The following is a 19,133-nucleotide window of genomic DNA, read 5'->3' on the forward strand; positions in this document are numbered from 1 at the left end:
AGCAGCCAAGCACTTAACCACTTCAACACCAGGGCTCCTAAGCATTAGGTAGGGGCTCCCTAAATGCCTAAAGGAACTCCTTTCCATGCCATGGAGGTGTCCATTCAAGCAAAAATATTTGTAATATTATACTCTCTTAGTTGTATTTCAGTATAAAGGTGAGGCTCCTGTTAAAGTAAATTGTCATGACTAGTCTCTTGTGCTGGGAGAAAAGTAAGACAAAAATAATAAAAGTGACTTGATAGTCAGAGGGCCAGCTGAAATCACAATAAGGAAGTTAGCTAAATTCACATCCAATATGTAGTTCATAAAAAAAAAAAAACCTGTCTATAAACTTACTGTAGTTTAGAGTTACTGGATATATAAAATTTTTAAAAATATGCAAAAGATGAAATAAGTTATACGAAGAAAGCATTCCCTTTTCCTTAGAAAATGAAGTTTAAAAACTACCAAAGACAAAAGCAAGGGAGTGGGAAGAATCTTAAAAGAAAATATGAACAAAAACGATGAATACAGTAGTTAATGAAATATAAACTGAAGGTTAATATGACTTTCCAAGACATTCATTGGCACTGTGTTCTACCTGAACTAAATCATAAAATAAGAATTTGCCATCTATTTGTAGTCATTGCTATCACTATAGTCACTTCTTTGAAAACAAAATTTTCTAGCTTATTCTATAGTATTTTCATTTTCAATGTATCTCTAACTCTGGCTTTTAAAAGAATAAATAGTAAAGTGTTAAATTTAATCACATGCTATTTCCTTTTAGAAAAATGTTTACTGTTCGTTTTAAAGAAGATAAATAACCGCTGTAATTGGTATAAATGTTCCTGTCTCTTGATACAAGTATTAAGCTACTCTAAGACAGTATTCTTAATGTAGATTATTTGTGGCATATATCTAGGGTTTTGTGTTTAAAAAAGAATATTTCTATTTTTGTACATAAACATTAGTTAGGTCTAAATCTCATATTGAAACAGGCACCCTGCCTCTGGCTGACTTTAATTCACTAGTTTGCTTGACAATAACCTATTAGTTTATGACTTCAATATGTTTCCGGGGCCTTAAATATATATATATATATATATATCTCTTTTTATTGTTTGGGAATCGTGAACTTGTTATTGTGTTTTATGTACAGTTCAATCAGAAGTGATACCTGCGCAGCCTTTGCCCTGAAAAGACTCAATTTCATGATTTTATTTTTCTAGTTTAGACTTCTGAACTGCTGACATGTCAACTACGGGGCAACACAGACGAAGTTTTGAAAACCAGATTCCCCTGCCGTCTAATACCTGCATCTGAGGGAAGCACGGTGAGTGGGACATCTTTGGTTTCAATTTTTACAGAAGGCTCCAGTAAGGACTGCATTTTAATAGGCACTGGTGTCAGGGGGACCTTGGTCAATCGTATCAGTTCTGAAGGTGGAGGTCCCTGAAACTGGATCCGGGCCCCAGGAAGGACGGTGTGGAGAGTCAAAGGGAGCCTAAGGTCTTGCTGGTGCGACCCAAAACCACCGGCCGGCTGGGCCAGGATGACCTCCTTGCTGCCATGGATCAAGCCATTGGACGCGGGCTCTGAGCCGAGCCTGCAGCCCTCGCGGAGTCTCTCCTCGGTTTTGATGACTCCTTCTCTGACGGTCGCCAGACTTTTGCCTTCACCGCCTTTCCCCGCGTCCCTCATGACCTCCTCCGCCTCCGACTTGCCCTTCTTCTCGTCCCCTCGGTGGCTGTCGACAACCGACCCGGGGCCTTCCAATTTGGCCACTCTGGAAGGCCTGGGTCCCACCTCGACGACCCTCCGAGGCCCCAACGACGGTTCCAAGCCGGGTCCGGGCTCCTGCTTCTCGGCCTTGACGTGCACCGCTCGGGGCTGCACCGGGTGCATTTCGGGCCTGCAGGGGGCGCTCTCGGACGCTGCCGGCTGCTGCAGCAACAGAAGCTCGGGCCTCAGCTGCAGCAATCGCGCCTGCGCAGGCGAAGCGGTGGCTTCGTCCCGAGTCTGAGGCAGCAGCAGCACCTGCTCCGGCTTCACCTCCAGCAGGCGATGTGCCGCAGGTTGTACGCCCGACGCCGGGGCCTCCCGGCACGACGAGGCCACAGTGGCAATGGCAGCGGCGCTCGAGGCCGGCGGCGACGAAGGGGCCTCGATGGCCGCTGTACGAAAGGAGGTACCCTCGACCGGCAGCGGGGGCGGAGCGGGGCGCAACGGGCGCGGCGGGGTCGCCCGCGGCAGTTGGCGTGGCTGAGGCGGTGGCTCTGGCTTGGCTCTCTCCATGGGGGGAGGGGGACGCCCAGCCTGCTCCCTGCCGGGATTGTGAGCTCAGCCGTTTGTTGGCTACCTTCCCCCTCCCCCTTTCGGTTAAGACACTTCCAAGGCTTTTGCTACCCAGAACCCTACGCGGTTCAAAATGCTGCCCTCGTTCTTGACCGCGCCCAATCACAAGCGTCCTGGTATCCCCAGCCCTCCAATCACAGGCGCGCTCTCTGCCCCCCTCCCACCCGCCGTGGGCTGTAGACACGCGCTGGGCCTTGAATCACCCACGGTGGCCAGGGACGGAGCACGTGTTGCCCATTTTCGCCTGTGACTGTTCCTCCCTTCCGGAGTTCTCTTAGGCAGTTGTCTTTAGTTACCCCTCCCCCGCCCGCAGCGCTGGACAATGACGTTGCCCAGGAAACGCTATGATTCCACACCACTGCCCTCTTGGGCGATAAAGTTGCGCAGTCCATTACTCTGGGAACTAGACGTTGTGCATGCGCTCTGCCCGGCGAGAATGCGCTATTTGTAGTGCACACCACCGCGGCTTTTGGGTCTTTGCCAATGAAGACGGGGAACTTTCTTAAACTTCTTAATAAAGCCATTAGTTGATCTTGATGGGAAGAGTGGTTGACCTTGTGCCATTACTGTGCTAATTAAACATTCAATTAATCACCAGATCCCGTAGGTCCTACATCCAGAATACATCCCAAATTCATTCCTTATTTGGGTCTTTACCGCCACCACCCTTTTCCAAGCCTCCATTATCTTTCACCTGGATACTTCTGTAGCCCTATAAATAGTCTCCTTTTTAACATTGTCCTCCTACACTCTAGCTGCCAGTGATGTTTCAAAAATACAAATCGAGTGGTGTCACACCTGCTCTCCTAAATCTTCCCATGGCTTCCCACTGGCCACATGATAAAGGTCTAAAATCCTTAGCAAAGCTTATAAAGTCCCAAGTGGCCTGTGCCCTGCCTACTACTCCTCCTCAACCACTCTGCCCATGGCTCTGTTGGTTTCAGCCACACAGGCCTCTCATCATTTCCTCTCCTACCGCAGGGACTTTGGAACATGCCCAGAATGCTGTTCTCCCTTTGTGTCCACTTCAGTACTGCTGTTTTTAAAACTGCAGCTCGACACCCTTTCCTAACTCTGCAAATCATGTCAAATCCAGTTTATATACTTCCCCAACTTCTTTTAAAGCACTTTCCAAAATTCGTAATTATGTACTTCTTTGTATGATAATTCTGCTGCCACCCCCACTTGACTATAAACTCCTTGAATGCAGAAGTGTTTGTGTTTAGCTCATTATTGAATCTCTAATGTCAAGAATTGAACCTGGCATATGATAGACATTCAATAAATAACTTGTTAAATGAACGAATGAATAAAGACCGTCATGGCCTAATAGTGGTGATAATCACTATTTATAGGGTCACTGTCAGAATCAACTTGTCAGCAACGGGTTTGGTTTTGATATCATATCAAGAGCATCAGGAAAGACCAAGTTTTAGAAACAGACATCATGTTTGGTAAAGTAGATGGTCAGCAAAAAGGAAGGAAACCCTCAATGAGATAGATCGACACAATAGCCACAATAATGGACGTCACATGTACCGAGTATCATGAAGATGGCTCAAGACCAGGCAACATTTTGTTCTGTTATACACAAAGCCAGCATGAATTGGAGCCAATTGGATGGCAAATAACAACAGCAACATCAAGGACTTGCTCTTATGCTGGAATCCTCAGGTGGTACAGATGGTTAATGTGCCAGCTGCTAACAGAAAGGTTGTTGGTTTGAGTCTACCCAGAGGTACCTCAGAAGAAAGGCCTGATGATCTACTTCTGAAAAATCAGCCATGGAGAACCCTATGGAGGCAAGGCCAAGATGGCAAAATAGTCAGATACTTCCTGTCATCAGTCTTACAACAAAGACCTGAAAAAACAAGTGAATTGAATATATATGACAATCTAGGAACCCTCATCATCAAAGACAAAACTGAAGAATTGGACTGAGTGGGAGGTGGAAGGAGAGACAATTCAAAAACAGCAGAAATGGGGAACTACAGATTGCGAGATCACCAGTGTCCTGCCCACTGAATCTGCACGGTGCACACAAGCTGAGGCAAGCAGCAATATGCCAAGCTGAAACCCACCTCATCTGGTGCAGCCAAGCAGCAGCAAATCTGCACACACCTCCAGAACTAAACAGGAGTGACACCAGACCTGTGAAAGTTAAATGCAATCTCCCAACCCACTGTGTGTGCTGGCAACATAACCCCTCCCCGTACTAGAGAGCCACAGCTGAGAAGCACTCCCTACCCAAACCCACCCCTCACCCCACTCCAACACCAGTCCTGAGGCATTCAACAACACCACGCCCCCTAAGCCTAGAACTCATGGAAGTTCTGGAGGCCCTGCCCCTTCGCCCAGCCACTGGCGTAGGGGGTTCACAGACTTGCAGCGCCCTTCACCCCCACCCAAATGCCTTGTGAGCCAATTCAACACCACACCCCATCATTAGCATAAAACAGGCAGGGCACCCACCTGAAGCCCATTTTCACCTGCAGCAGCGAAGGGGGAGCTGCAGATTTGTGACATTCTATACCACCCCACCTCCTATGAAGGGGCCTCACCCATGCACACTGGGGGCCTGAGGCCTGGTGGCACAACCCACTCCATCTAGATGCCCACAACAGAGGCCTGAGAATTAGTAGTGCCTCACAACCTTTCCAGCCAATGGCATTGGGTGCCCAAGGATGGCTGCACTACCCCACCGCACTATATGCTCCAATGGACAGGGACACACTGTATCTCCAGGCACCCAGGGGACAGCCAACAGCCCCCTGCCTTGCTCTACACATCACCCCCCCCCCCCGCAACCAGAAACCTGTGCCTACTCCAAACACCACATAGCCTTGCCTGGCTAGGACTGTAGGTGAGAGTCTGCACACCACACACTCGATGACAGATGACCCAGACACTTGCAGCCTGAACAAATACACGTCTGCAAGAACAGAGTTCAGGGTTCATACACCTATTAGCTGCTCTGACCACCTGGAGACAGGACATGAGAGCTTCAACGACACCTACAGCCAAAATAGCACAATGTCCAGCATACTTGGCCATATCAAAACAAAACAAAACAAAACAAAAATACAATGAAAAATAAGTATAATAACTTACTGATGCCTCAGAGACAACAGTAAATATCAAATAACATAAAGAAGCAGGACAAGATGGCTCCAGCAAGCAACCAAAATAATCAGAAAAAGAAAACCTTCTGAAGGAATATAAAGTAATGGAACTACCCAATAAAGTATTCAAAAGACTGATATATAGAGCTCTCCAAGAGATCAGGAAGGAGATCAGGCAAAACTCAGACCAAACCAAGGAACACATAGGAAAAACAGTTGAGGAATTCAGGGAAACAATACAAGAACAAAATGACAGAATAAACAGCTACTAGAAGCATAAGGAGACAGCAATTAGAAATCCAAAAGATTGATAATAAAATTTCACAATTAGGCAACTCAATAGAAGGTCATAGGAGCAGAATTAAGACAATGGAAGTCAGAATTAGTAAGATTGAAGGTAAATCCTTTGACACCAATTTGTTTGAGGAAAAAGAATGGAAAAAAAAAAAAATGAAGAAAGCCTAAGAATTATGTGGGATACTATCAAGAGGAAAAATCTGTGAGTGACGGGAGTACTAGACAGGCGGGGATAGCACAAATCACGGAGAGAATTACTGAAAATTTGCTGGCAGAAAAATTCCCTAATGTCATGAAAAATGAGAAGATATCTATTTAGGAAGCTCAGTGAACCCCATCCAGGATATACCCCAAAAGAAAGCCCCCAAAACATTTCATAATCAAATTTGCTAAAACTGAAGACAAAGAAAGAATACTGAAAAGGCACCTAGAAAAGATAACTAGTACAACTAAGCTCACATTACTTAGCAGAAACCATGCAGGCAAGAAGGCGATGGAATGATGTATATAAAGCCTTGAAGGAAAGAAATTCCCAGCCAAGAATTATATATCCAGCAAAATTGTCTCTCAAATATGATGGTAAAACTAGGTCATTTCCAGATAAAAAGAAATTAAAGGAATTTGTAAAAACCAGACCAAAATTACAAGAAATATTAAAGGGAGTCACCTGGTTAGAGAACCAACAATATCAGACAACAATCCAAGACTAGGACACAGATCAACCAGTTAGCAACCTAGGTAGGGAATTCAAAAAAATAAAGCTAAAAGACTGAAAATAGAGAACCGGAGACTTCAATATGTAAATGATGACAACGTCAAAACAAAAAAGAGGGAATAAGTGGTGTAGTCATAGAACTTCCAGATGGAGAGGAAGTCAAGGTGATACCAAAAAATAACAGACTGGCTTAAATTTAGTAAAATAAAAGTAAATTTCAAGGTAACCACCAAGGAAGGTAGCAAATTTACGTTAAAAATGAAAAAGACTCACCAGACACAAAATCAACAATAGTAAAAGAGATGAAAAGAAAATACATAAACCAAAAAGAACTCAGTGCAGAAAATAAAGCAGAACAAAGAAACTGTCAGCAAAACAACAAAAAACTCATCAAAATGACAGTAGTAAACTCTCACCTATCAGTAATTATACTGAATGTAAATGGCCTAAATGCAGCAATAAATAGAGTGGTAGAATGGGTAAAAAAAACATGATCCATCTATATGCTGTCAATGAGAGACACACATTAGACACAAAGACATAAACTAAAACTCAAAGAATGGAAAAATATGAAGCAAACATTAACTGAAAAGAAGTAGAAGTGGCAACATTAATCTATAAAAAAATAGACTTTTAAGACAATATCTACCATAAAGGATAAGGAAGGACACTATATAATGATTAAAGGGTCAATACACCAGGAGGACATAACCATAATAAATATATACACGCCCAGTGGCAGTGCCCCAAGATACATGAAACAAACTCTAATAGCATTGAAAAGAAATAGACAGTCCCACAATAATAGTAGGAGACTTCAACACACGACTTTCAGGAAGGACAGAACATTGATGAAGAAACTCAATAAAGATACAGAAGATCTAAATGCCACAATCAATCAACTCAGTTTCATAGACATATACAGAACACTCCACCCAACATCACCAAAGTACACATTCTTTTCCAACGTACATGAAACATTCTCCAGAATAGATCACACTTTATGCCACAAGGCAAGCCTTGACAAAATCCAGAACGTCGAAATAATACAAAGCATCTTCGCTAATCATAATGCTGTAAAACTAGGAATCAATAACAGAAACAGCAAGGAAAGAAGATGAGATATATGGAAACAACACCTTGCTTAAAAACTACTGGTTAATAAAAGAAATCAAAGATGGGATAAAAAAAAAAATTCCAAGTGTCAAATGAGAATGAAAACACATCTTACCAAACTTCTGGGACACAGTAAAAGCAGTACTTAAAGGTGAATTTATAGCAGTAAATACATCAAAAAAGAAGAAAGGGCCCAAATCAAAACATAACCCTACAAGTTGGACAAATAGAGAACAGCAAAAGAAGCCCTCAGGTACCAGAAGAAAGGAAATAATAAAGATTAGAGCAGAAATAAATGAAATAGAAAGTAGAAAAACAATTTAAAGAATCATCAAGACCAAAAGTTAGTTCTTTGAAAAGATCAACAAAATCGACAAACCACTGGCCAGACAGACAAAAGAGAAACAGGAGAGGAAGCAAATAACCTGAATAAGAAATGAGACAGGTGGTGTCACAACAGACACAATTGAAATTAATAAGGATCATAATAGAATACTATGAAAAATTGGTACTCCAACAAATTTGAAAACTTAGAGGAATGGACGAATTTCTAGAAACACTCTACCTACCTAAACTAACACAAACTGATGTAGACAAGCTAAACTGATTTTAAGGAACCCCACAGAGGATATAGGTGCAGACTGGGAGAGGAAAGATAACGTGACAGGAGTGGAGACCCGTGGACATTTGGGCCACCTCCTCAATCAGCTTACTTTGCCTTCAGGTCCTGCTTGAGCCCAACCTTATATATACCACTTCCATTTAATGGTGGAGTGCTGCTATGCAACCAACTTTATGACTCAGGTCGTGATGGGCAGCTCAAGCTGCATGGGGACTTGGTGGCCCATGGTTAAGTGTTCAGTCTCTACTAAGGCCCAAAAGGAAAGTAGTTACCCACAGAGGCTTTGCTCCAAAATCTTAAGAGTCTGTGCTGTGATTCACAAATAGGGTCCTTCCAAAGACTCCACATAGCATCTCTATCTTCCACTAACTCTTTAAGCACTGTTGGATCAGCCAGATCATATGGGCCAAGTGGCAGAGTGGCTTGAATACCAGCCTGAACCTGTTGCAGAGCTTGCTTTTGGTCTGGGCCACACTAAAAACTAGCATCTTTTTGAGTCACATGGAGTAGCACACCCAAATAAGGGATATTTTGCTTCCAAAATCCAAAGAGTCCTCCTGTTGTGGGAGGGGCCGGATGCAATAATATATCCTTCATTTAAGAAGGAATATCTTGACATGCCCCACACCACTGGACCACTTGAAATTTCACTGAGGTGGAAGGCGCATGAATTTTTGTTGAGTTAATTTTCCACCCTGTAGCACACAAATGGAGCCCTGGTGGTCAGTAGTTAAAAGTAAGGCTGCTAACCAAAAGATCGACAGTTCAAATCCACTAGCCACTCCTTGGAAACCCTATGAGACAGTTCTACTCTGTCCTATAGGGTTGCCGTGAATTGGCGTCAACTCGACAGCAATGGGTTTAGGTTGGGGTTTAGCACGCAAATATTTTACCAGTATGTGCAGAGTCATTGACACTACTTCCTTGTTAGGCCTAATCAGTATAATGTCATCAACATAATGGACCAGTGTGATATCTTGTGGAGGGGAAAGACAATCAAGGCCCCTGTGGACTAAATTATGACATACGGCTGGAGAGTTTATATACCCCTGAGGTAGGACAGTAAAAGTGTATTGCCAACTGTGCCGTCTGAAAGCAAACTGCTTCTGGTGGTCCTTTGAAACAGGTATGTTCATTCTTCTGGCAGTCCATGGTATATTCCATCTCTTTGCGAATACCATAATTCAAAATCATCAATTCTTCTTCAGTCTTCCTTATTCATTATACAGCATATGAAGGGATAGAAAATACCATGGCTTGAGTCAAGTGAACCTTAGTCCTCAAAGTGACATCTTTGCTTTTTAATACTTTAAAGAGGTCTTTTGCAGCAGATTTACCCAATGCAGTATGTGGTTTGATTTCTTGAATGCTGCTTCTATGGGTGATGATTGTGGATCCAAGTAAAATGAAACCTTTGAAACTTCGATATTTTCTCCATTTATCATTATGTTGCTTATTGGTCCAGCTGTGAGGATTTTTGTTTTATGTTGAGGTGTAATCCATACTGAAGGCTGTAGCCTTTGACCTTCATCAGTAAGTGTTTCAAGCCCTCTTCGCTTTCAGGAAGCAAGTTGTGTCATCTGCATAACGCAGGTTGTTAATGAGTCTTCCTCCAATCCTGATGCCTAATTCTTTTTCATATAGTTAGTCCAGCTTCTCGGATTATTTGCTCAGCATACAGATTGAATAAGTATGGTGACACACAGTTTCCTGATTTTAAACCATGCAATATCCACTTCTCCTGTTTAAACAACTGCCTCTTGGTCATGTACAAGTTCCACATGAGCACAATTAAGTGTCCTGGAATTCCAGTTCTTCACAATGTTACTCATAATTTGTTATGATCCACACAAATGCCTTTGCATAGTCAATAAAACACAGGTAAACATCTCTCTAGTATTCTCTGCTTTCAGCCAGGATCCATCTGACATAAGCAGTGATATCCCTCATTCCACATTCTCTTCTGAATCCAGCTTGAACTTCTGGCAGTTCCTGTCTATGTACAGAATTTTGTTTGATTGTGATATTAATGATACTGTTCGATAATTACCAAATTCCATTGGACCACCTTTGGAATGGGCATGAATATGGATCTCTTCCAGTTGGTTGGCTAGGTAGCTGTCTTCCAAATTTTCTTGGAAAAGACAAGTGAGTGCTTCCGGCATTGTATTCATTTGTTGAAACATCTCCGTTGATATACTGTCAGTTTCTGGAACCTTGTTTTTCACCAGTGCCTTCAGTTCAACTTGGACTTCTTCCTTCATTACCATCTGTTCTTGATCATGTGCTACTTCCTGAAATGGTTGAACATCAACCAATTATTTTTGGTATAACGATTCTTTATATTTCATCCGTCTTCTTTCCACTTGTTTCCATTTATCTGCTTTTGTGAATAAAGCAGCAGTGAACATAGGTGTGCATATGTCTGTTCATGTCATTTTTTTTTTTTTTTTATGGTATATACCGAGGAGTGGGATCGCTGGATCATAGAGTAGTTCTAGTTCTAGTTTTTTAAGAAAGCACCATACCGTTTTCCATAGTAATTGTACCATTTTACAGTCCCACCAGCAATGGATAAGGGTTCCAGTCTTCCTACATCCTCACCAGCATTTGTTGTTATCTGTTTGTTTTTATCCTTGCCATTTTAGCTGGGATAAGATAGTATTCTCAGTGTAGTTTTGATTTGCACCTCTCTAATGGCTAACGAGGAGCCCTGGTAGCACAGTGGTAAAGAACTTAGCTGCTAACCAAAAGTCAGCACTTTGAATCCACCAGCCACTTCTTGGAAACCCTGTGGGGCAGTTCTCCTCCGCCCTATAGGGTCATTATGAATCAGAATCAACTTGATGGCAATGGGTTTAGTTTTTGTTGTTGTTTTTTGGTTAATAGATAATGATAGTGTACATCTTTTCATACGTTTGTTGGCTGGTTGGATGTCCTCTTTGGTGAAGATTCTGTTCATGTCCTTTGCCTATTTCATGGTAGGGCTGTCTTTTTGTTGTTGAGTTGTTGCAGTCTTCTATATGTTTTAGAGATTAGAACCTTACAGTTAAGTCATTTCCAAAGATTTTTTCCCGGTCTCTAGGTTGTCTGTTTACTCTTCTCATAAAGTTTTTGGATGAGCATTAAGTTTTTAATTTTTATGAAGTCTTATTTATCTATTTTGTCTTCTTCTATTTGTACATTTGTTGTTCCATTTGTTATCCCATTTTTACAAAAGATTATGTCCCATAGTTTTATCCCTACGAATTCTCCCAGAAATTTTATGGTTTTAGGTTTAACATTTAGATCTTGATGCATTTTCTGTTTGTTTTTGTGTATGGTGTGAGGTATGGGTCCTATTTCATTTTTATGTAGATGGATATCCAGTTTTGCCAGTCTTTATTAAAAAGACTATTTCTGTCTCATTGAAGGGACTTTGACTCCTTGTCAACAATCAGTTGTCTATAGATGTCTATAGATGGCTGGTTTTATTTTGAGTTCTCAATTCTATTCCACCAGTCTATGTGTCTATCGTTAGATCAATACCAGGCTGTTTTGATTACAGTGGCTGTATAGTGTGTTTTGATATCAGGGAGTGTGAAGCCTCTTGCTTTGTTCTTTTCCTTCAACATTGCTTTGGTTGGTTCTTCAGGGTTTCTTTCTTTTTCACATGAAGTTGGTCATGAGTTTTTCCATTGCAGTAAAGAATGGTGTTGAAATTTGTATCAGGATTGCATTGTATCTGTAGATCACTTTAGGTAGAATTGACATTTTCGCTATATTAAATCTTACAGTCTGTGAGCATGGGATATCTTTCCATTTTGGTAAGTCTCTTTTAGTTGTGTTTTATAATTTTTCACTCTTAAAATCTTCTATGTCCCTGCTTAGGTTAATTCCTAGGTTTTTTTGCGGGGGGAAGGGCATGGGAGCTATTATATATAGTATTATTTTCTTGATTACTTTTTCAGAGTAGTCTTTGTTAGTGTGGAGGAACCCAGTACTGATTTCTGTGTATTGATCTTGTACCCTGCAACATTGCTAAATTCTTCTATTAGTTCCAGCAGTTTTCTTGTGGAATCTTTAGGGTCTTCTATGTATAGAATCATGTCATCTGCAAATAGAGTTAGTTTTACTTCTTCCCTTCCAATTTGGATAATTTTAATTTATCTTTTTTGTCTTATTACTCTGGCTAGGACTTACAGTACAATGTTGAATAAGACTGGTAATAAAGGGCATCTTTGTATTGTTCTCATTCTCAAAGGGAAGGCTCTCAGTCTTTCTCTGTTGAGTATAACGTTGGCTGTTGGTTTTGCACGTATGCCCTTATTTATGTTGAGAAATTTCCCTTCTATCCCTATTTTGCTGTGAGTTTTTTTTCAGGAAATGGTGTTAGATTTTATCAAATGTTTTTTCTGCATCAATTGATATGATAATATGGTTCTTTTCATTTGTTTTATTTATCTGGTGGATTATGTACATTGATTTTCTAATGTTGAACCACCCTTGTGATCCTGGTATGAATCCCACTTGGTCATGGTGTATGATTTTTTTTATATGCTGCTGAAGTCTGTTGGCTAGAAATTTTGTTGAAAATTTTTGCATCTATGTTCAGAAGGGATATTGGTCTATAATTTTCTTTTTTTGTGATGCCTTTGTCTGGTTATTCAGTAGTGTTCCTTCGTCTTCTGCATTTTTGAAGAGATTGAGTAGGATTAGTGTCAACTCTTCTCTGAATGTTTGCTAGCATTCTCCAGTGTAGCCCTCTTGTCCTGGGTTTGTTGTTGTTGACAGTTTATTTTTTTAATGACATTCAATTTTTTCTGTTTAAGTTTTCTACCTCTGTTTGTGTTATTTTGGGTAAGTAGTATGTTTCTGGGAATTTGTCCATTTCATCGAGTTTTTCAAGTTTGTTGAAGCACACTTTTTCATAGTAATCAGTTACGATCTTCCTTAACTCTGTTGAGTCAGTTTTAATGTCACAAATTTCATTTCGTACTTTAGCTATTTACCTCTTCTGTTTTTTTCTTTTGTCAGTCCAGCTAGTGGTTTGTCTATTTTACTGATCCTTTCAAAGAACTAGCTTCTGGTTTTATTGAGTCTTTCTACTGCTTTTCTATTTTGTTGATTCCTGCCCTGATCTTTATCATACCCTTTTTCTGGCAGCTTTTGACTTCTTTTATTTTTCCTTTTCTATTTGTTCAAGTTGTCAGTTTATGTTAATACGTGTTTATTGCTATGAACTTCCCTCTGAGGATTGCTTTTGCTGTGTCAAAGTTTTTGATATGTTGTGTTTTCATTTTCATTTGGTCTAGGAATTTTATTTCACTTTTGATTTCTTTTATGAGCCAATGGTTTTTTAGTAGTGTATTTTTTAGTTTGCATTTATTTATTCATTTTCCCTGTTGTTGATTTCTAGCTTCGTACTGTCGTGGTCAGAGAAAATGCTTTGTATGATTTCAGTCTTCTTAAATTTACTGAAACTTGTTTTGTGTCCTAGCATATGGTATGTTCTGATAAATGATCCATGTGCACTGGAAAAGAATGTGTATTGTTCTGATGCTGGGTGGAGTATTCTATGTATGTCTGGGTCCAGTTAGCTTATGGTTTTATTTAAGTTGTCAAATGTTCTTAGTGATCTTTTTAGATGTTCTGTCTATAATTGAAAGTGGTGTATGAAGTTGCCTACTATTATTGTGGCGTTGTCTATTTGTCCTTTCATGTTAGTATTTTTTTCATGTATTCTGAAACATTGCTGTTAGGTGAATATACATTTATAATTGTTATGTCTTCTTCTGGATTGACCCTTTTATTATTATGTAATGTTCCTTATCTCTTGTAATAGATTTTGATTAAAGTCTATTTTATCTTATATCGTTATGGCTACCTCTCTCTTTTTTGTTTACTGGTTGCATGGAATATTTTTCTCCATTCTTTTATTATCCGTCTGTTTGTGTCCTTATGTCTAAGGTGTGTTTCTTGTAAACAGCAAAAGGATGGATCATGGTTTTGTATCCAATCTGCCACCCTCTGCCTTTTGCATGGGTATTGAGACAATTTACATTTAAAGGTTATTACTGAAAATAAAGTGCCTACCTCACCCATTTTGCTGTTTGTTTTTTGAGTGTTTTCTATATTCTTTGTTTTTTATTTTATTTTTATTGTACTTTAGATGAAGTTTTGCAGAGCAAATTAGTTTCTTATTAAACAGTTAATATACATATTGTTTTGTGACATTGGTTGCCAACTCCAGGACATGTCAACACTTGCCCCTTCTCAACCTTGAGTTTCCCTTTACCAGCTTTCCTGTCCCCTCCTGCCTTTTCTCCTTGCCCCTGGGCTGGTGAGCCCATTTAGTGTCTTTTTTTTTTTTTAAATGGGCCTGTCTAATCTTTAGCTGAAGGGTGAACCTCAGGAGTGACTTCAGTGCTGAGTTAAAAGGATGTCAAGGGCCATACTGTCAGGGTTTCTCCAGTCTGTGTCAGACCAGTGGAAACCTTGGTGGCACAGCAGTTAAGTGCTACAGCTGCTGACCAAAGGATCAGCAGTTCAAATCCACCAGGCGCTCCTTGGAAGCTCTATGGGGCAGCCCTACTCTGACCTATAGGGTCGCTTTGAGTTGGAATTGACTTGACAGCAGCGGTTTTGTTTTTTTTGGTTTGTCAGACCGTTAAGCCTGGCCTTCCTTTGTGAGTTAAAATTTTGTTCTACATTTTTCCCCAGCTCTGTCCGGGACCCTGTATTATGATCCCTGTAAGAGCAGTTGGTGGTGGTAGGCAGCCCCCATCAAGTTTGTTTGTTTTTTTTTATTCTGAGCTTTTGGGTTTTGTTTGTATTTGGCTGCTTTCTTGTGATGAGCCTATTTGCTTTCTTCCTTCTTTTCTTCTAAATGTTTTTTCTCCATGATTTCTTAATGGTTACCATATATGTTACATTACATAGCTTACAATTACAGCAACATTTAACATATAAACAACAGTTAACATACAACCTTACCATAATCTATTCCTGATACGCTCCTCCTGCCCCTATTTCTGTTGGTTCGTCTCCATTAACATCAATATACAACCTATATTTGATAAGTTTACTTTGTACTTACTTATAAACTTGATGTTGTATTTCTGGGACTTAATTGTTGAATTTATTCTTGAAAATATCATATACTTGGTCCTTATGATTGCCTGTATTACTGGTTTTTGGAGATCTCTGTCTTTCTCTCTTATTTTTTATTTACTTTTTTTCCCTGTGTATAGATACAAGTATTTATATAATCCTGTTGCCTTTACATTCGGAGTGCTCCCTTGAGTAATACTTGCAAAGCTGGTCTGGTAGTGGCAAATTACCAGAGCTTTTGTTTGCTTGGGAATGTCTTGATTTCCCCCTCGTTTTTGAATGACAGCTTTGCTGGGTAAAGAATTCTTGATTGGAAATTGTTTGTGTTCAGTATTTTATATATATCACTCTATTGTCTTCTGGCCTCTAGATTTTCAGGGGAGAAATCCACACTGATTCTTATGGAAGACCCTTGGTATGTTATATTACATTTTTCTCTTGCTACTTTCAGAATTCTCTCTGTCTTTGGTTTTCAAGAATTTTATTAGGATATGGCGTAGAGTTGATCTTTTTGTGTTTCTTCTAATAGGAGTTCATGTAGCTTCCTGTATTTGCAGGCTTGGTCCTCTGTTCAGGTCTTGGAAAATTTCTCAGCTTATCTCTTGGAAAATTGTTGCTATGCCTTTATTGTTGTCATGATGCACTGGGATTCCAATAATTCTAATGTTAGATTTCTTAATTGAATCCCATGTTTCCATTTGAGTTTGTTTGCTTTTCTTTGTTCCTTTCTCTTGAGACTTGATAAACTGATGTGTTCGTGTTCATTTATTCTATCTTCTGTCAGTTAATTATGTTGTTGAGTGTTTCTCTTGCTTTTTCTAATTCAGTTGCTTTATCCTTCAGTTCTAGTAGTTCACTTTGTTTTTTTGGTTTCTTTGTTTTTTATGTTTTCAAATTCCTTGTTGAATCTCTCGTTCCTCCATTTGTTTCCTGATCTCTGCTAGTTGTTTTCTGTATGCTTTTTGGTTTCTTTAAACATATTAACACCATAGTCTGAAAATTATCAATTCTTTCCACTAGTCTGGCCTCGTAGGAGAGTTTTCCTCCTCTTAATGTTTTGGTTTAGATTGGTCCTTCTCATGATTTTGTGTGTTTTATTATTTTTTTGTTGAACTTGGGCCATTTTGTTACCTTTTATTTATTTTTTTACTTTAAATTTTGTATTCTACTTTTTGTGGGAAAATTTTCTGATTGGGCTCCTTATTGGCACAGGTTCCAGCCACCCAGTTGCCAACCAAAAGGCCGGGGCCTGCACCCATCAGCCAATCAGTGGGAGAAAGATATAGCATCCTGCCTCTGCTAGGACCCACAGCCCTAGGAACCCCACGGGGCAGCTCCACTCCATCCCACAGAATTAACCGAGCAGCAGTGGGCTTGGTATCTTCTCCTGGGAGCCACTAGAGGGCACTCTTATCCTTAATTTTTTCCAGTGCTGTTTTGGGAATTCTACTTGGTTGATCTGTGGGATTCAAAATGCATGTGTGTGGGGCAGGGGGAGCAGGATTAGCTGGTCACAGGTGCTGACATAAGTGGTGGAGCTTGACTGTCCTGTGGTGAAGGTGGGGGGTTCTCTATGTCTTTCCTTCATGGGTGACCCTGCACAGGCTCTCCCATGGTGTCCCGCTGTAGGCAGGGAGCCAGCCATTTCCCTCACTGTTGCCCATCTGTCTGAAATATTCCCCTTGCTCTGCTGCCCTTGTAGTTCCTCCTGGTCCTAGTGCCCATCCATCATGGCCATTAGTGTGATACAACAGTGCTCTCTCACAGTGCCACAGTCTCACTTTGCCCCTTCCCAATTGCGCAGCCCATGAACACCCACATCCAATCTGTGCCACATTAAAAATTGGGCTACAGTTTCCTCAGATTAGTTCCCTTTCTGTGTTCCCTGTTTGGGGTGTTGCTCAGCCCCGTCCAAAACGACTGTGATGAGCGAGTACTCCAGATGTTAGCTAGTAGGTTCTCCCAGCTTCCATGCTGTCATTACTATTCCTCTCGCCTGCTTCTGAGCTCACCCCAATTCTCAAACACCTCACCTACTGTCCAGAATTCTGAGATCTCAGTCTGTGCTTGTTTTTATTCATTGTTCAGTGGGTTAGTTGCTGGGGGAGTAAGTGGAGCATCCACTCACTTCACCATCTTGCTCTGCCCTCCTTCAGTCCAGTGTTAAATAGAAGTGATGAAAAGTGGACATCCTTGCCTTGTAACTGAATCTTAGAGAGAAAGTATTCAATCTTTAGTTTTTAAGCATGGTGTTAGTTATAGGTTTGTTAAACTAAACGAGTTTTCTTTTGATCCTAGTTTGTTGAGAGTTTTATCAAGAATGGTTGTTGAATTTGGGCTTTGTCTTTTATTTATGGATCATCAAAAATTTCCAGAAAGGACCAGATAGTAAACATTTTTTGGCATTGGGAGCCATAGGGTCTCTGTAGCAACTAATCGGTTCTAACAACGTAGCATGAAAGCAGTCATAGGTACTATGTAAATGAATGGGTAAGGATGTGTTCCCATAAAACTTAACAGAAACAGAAGGAAGGCATGCCAGATTTAGCCTATGGGCCGTGGTTTGCTGACTCCTACTTTATCCTGTTAATGTAAAATGGAACTACTAGTAGTAGCATCACCTGAACCTATCCATCTTCAGGGGGAATAATGACCAGGATCAGCCCAAAGCTGATTCCCATGAGATGGAGGTCAGACATACCTTCACTCCCAATCTTTTTACCAGTTCTGGTATCAGCCAACCTCCCCGTGGCACTCTTTACTTCTAGGTTCAATAATCTGTTGCAGTGGCCACACAGAACTCCCAGACCATACTTACAGTTAAGTAGTTTATTAAGAAACAGGGTACAACTCAGGATCGGGATCAACAAACTATAACTCAGGATCTAGATCAAGAAGCATGGAGGCAAAATCTCCCTTCTTCAGTGCAGGACAGCACTCTCAGCTCCTCTTGGCCTTGCAGTCCTCCTTTCAGCCCCCTGAGGACAGGTTCCCCTTGGCTCCCTCAGGACAGGTACCTCTTGGCCCTGGCATCTGTTACTGCTGGCTCTGCAGCCGGACCCCTTCCAGGCCTGTCACCTTTAGCTTTGCCGCTGGGCCCCTTTTGGCCTGTTGTTGCTAGCTCTGAAGCAGGGCCCCTTCTGGGCCTCTCACTGTCTTCACCGTTAACAGCCCTTTACAGTGTTACAGCTCTTTTAGGAGGTTACTTGCCTCCTCTCTCTCTTCCGCTTCTCTCTTTTTTTTTTTTCCTTCTGCTGCTTCCTGCTGCTTCTCTTCCTGCTTCTTTCTGTCTGAAAAACCTCTGTGGAGCTGGCTGCTTAAATACACAAACTCCTTGTTAATTTCAAGGCATAACACTCCTGCCAGGGCCATAAAGTAGACATGACCAATCCCTTCTTGGTACACCACAGACAGTTTACATAGTACGACTAACCTCATTTGCATAGTCTGTTGACCAATCTGTGCAAGGCACATACCAATCACAGAGCAGGCTGCAGCCCAGGTCTAAACAAAAAGTATCAAACCAAATTGTTTACAGGTTACTCAGGAAATGTCAATCAACCTGGACAAATGTAACAGATCCTCTGGGTAGAAAACTACAGAAATGTAACTACTCAGGACTTACAGGAAAAAAGTCTCTCAAGCTGTTTTTCCAAAGAGCCAAGGCAAAAGGCCACATAAAGGAACAATTTTTACCACAATTAAAATGGTGTATTGCATTAATTGATATTCCAATTTTAAACAACCTGAATTCCTATAATAAACCCCACTTGGTTGTAGTATATAATTCTTTGCATATACTACTGGAGCCTCTTATTTTATTAAGAAT

The 19,133-nt window shown here is 40.9% G+C and overlaps 1 protein-coding gene across 2 annotated transcripts in view; it reads right to left on the bottom strand.

The window, feature by feature from the left end:
- The window catches only part of SOX30 (SRY-box transcription factor 30), a 55,328-nt gene extending 53,048 nt beyond the window's left edge, over positions 1 to 2,280 (bottom strand). For both annotated transcript variants that reach the window (XM_010592181.3, XM_064278899.1), the window contains exon 1: positions 1,299 to 2,280. In XM_010592181.3, coding sequence (XP_010590483.3) covers positions 1,299 to 2,280 — 982 coding nt within the window. The remainder of the gene's footprint in view (positions 1 to 1,298) is intronic.
- Between the last annotated feature and the right edge of the window lie 16,853 nt (positions 2,281 to 19,133).

This window comes from Loxodonta africana, chromosome 2, assembly GCF_030014295.1.
Source record: "Loxodonta africana isolate mLoxAfr1 chromosome 2, mLoxAfr1.hap2, whole genome shotgun sequence".
Lineage (NCBI taxonomy): Eukaryota > Metazoa > Chordata > Mammalia > Proboscidea > Elephantidae > Loxodonta > Loxodonta africana.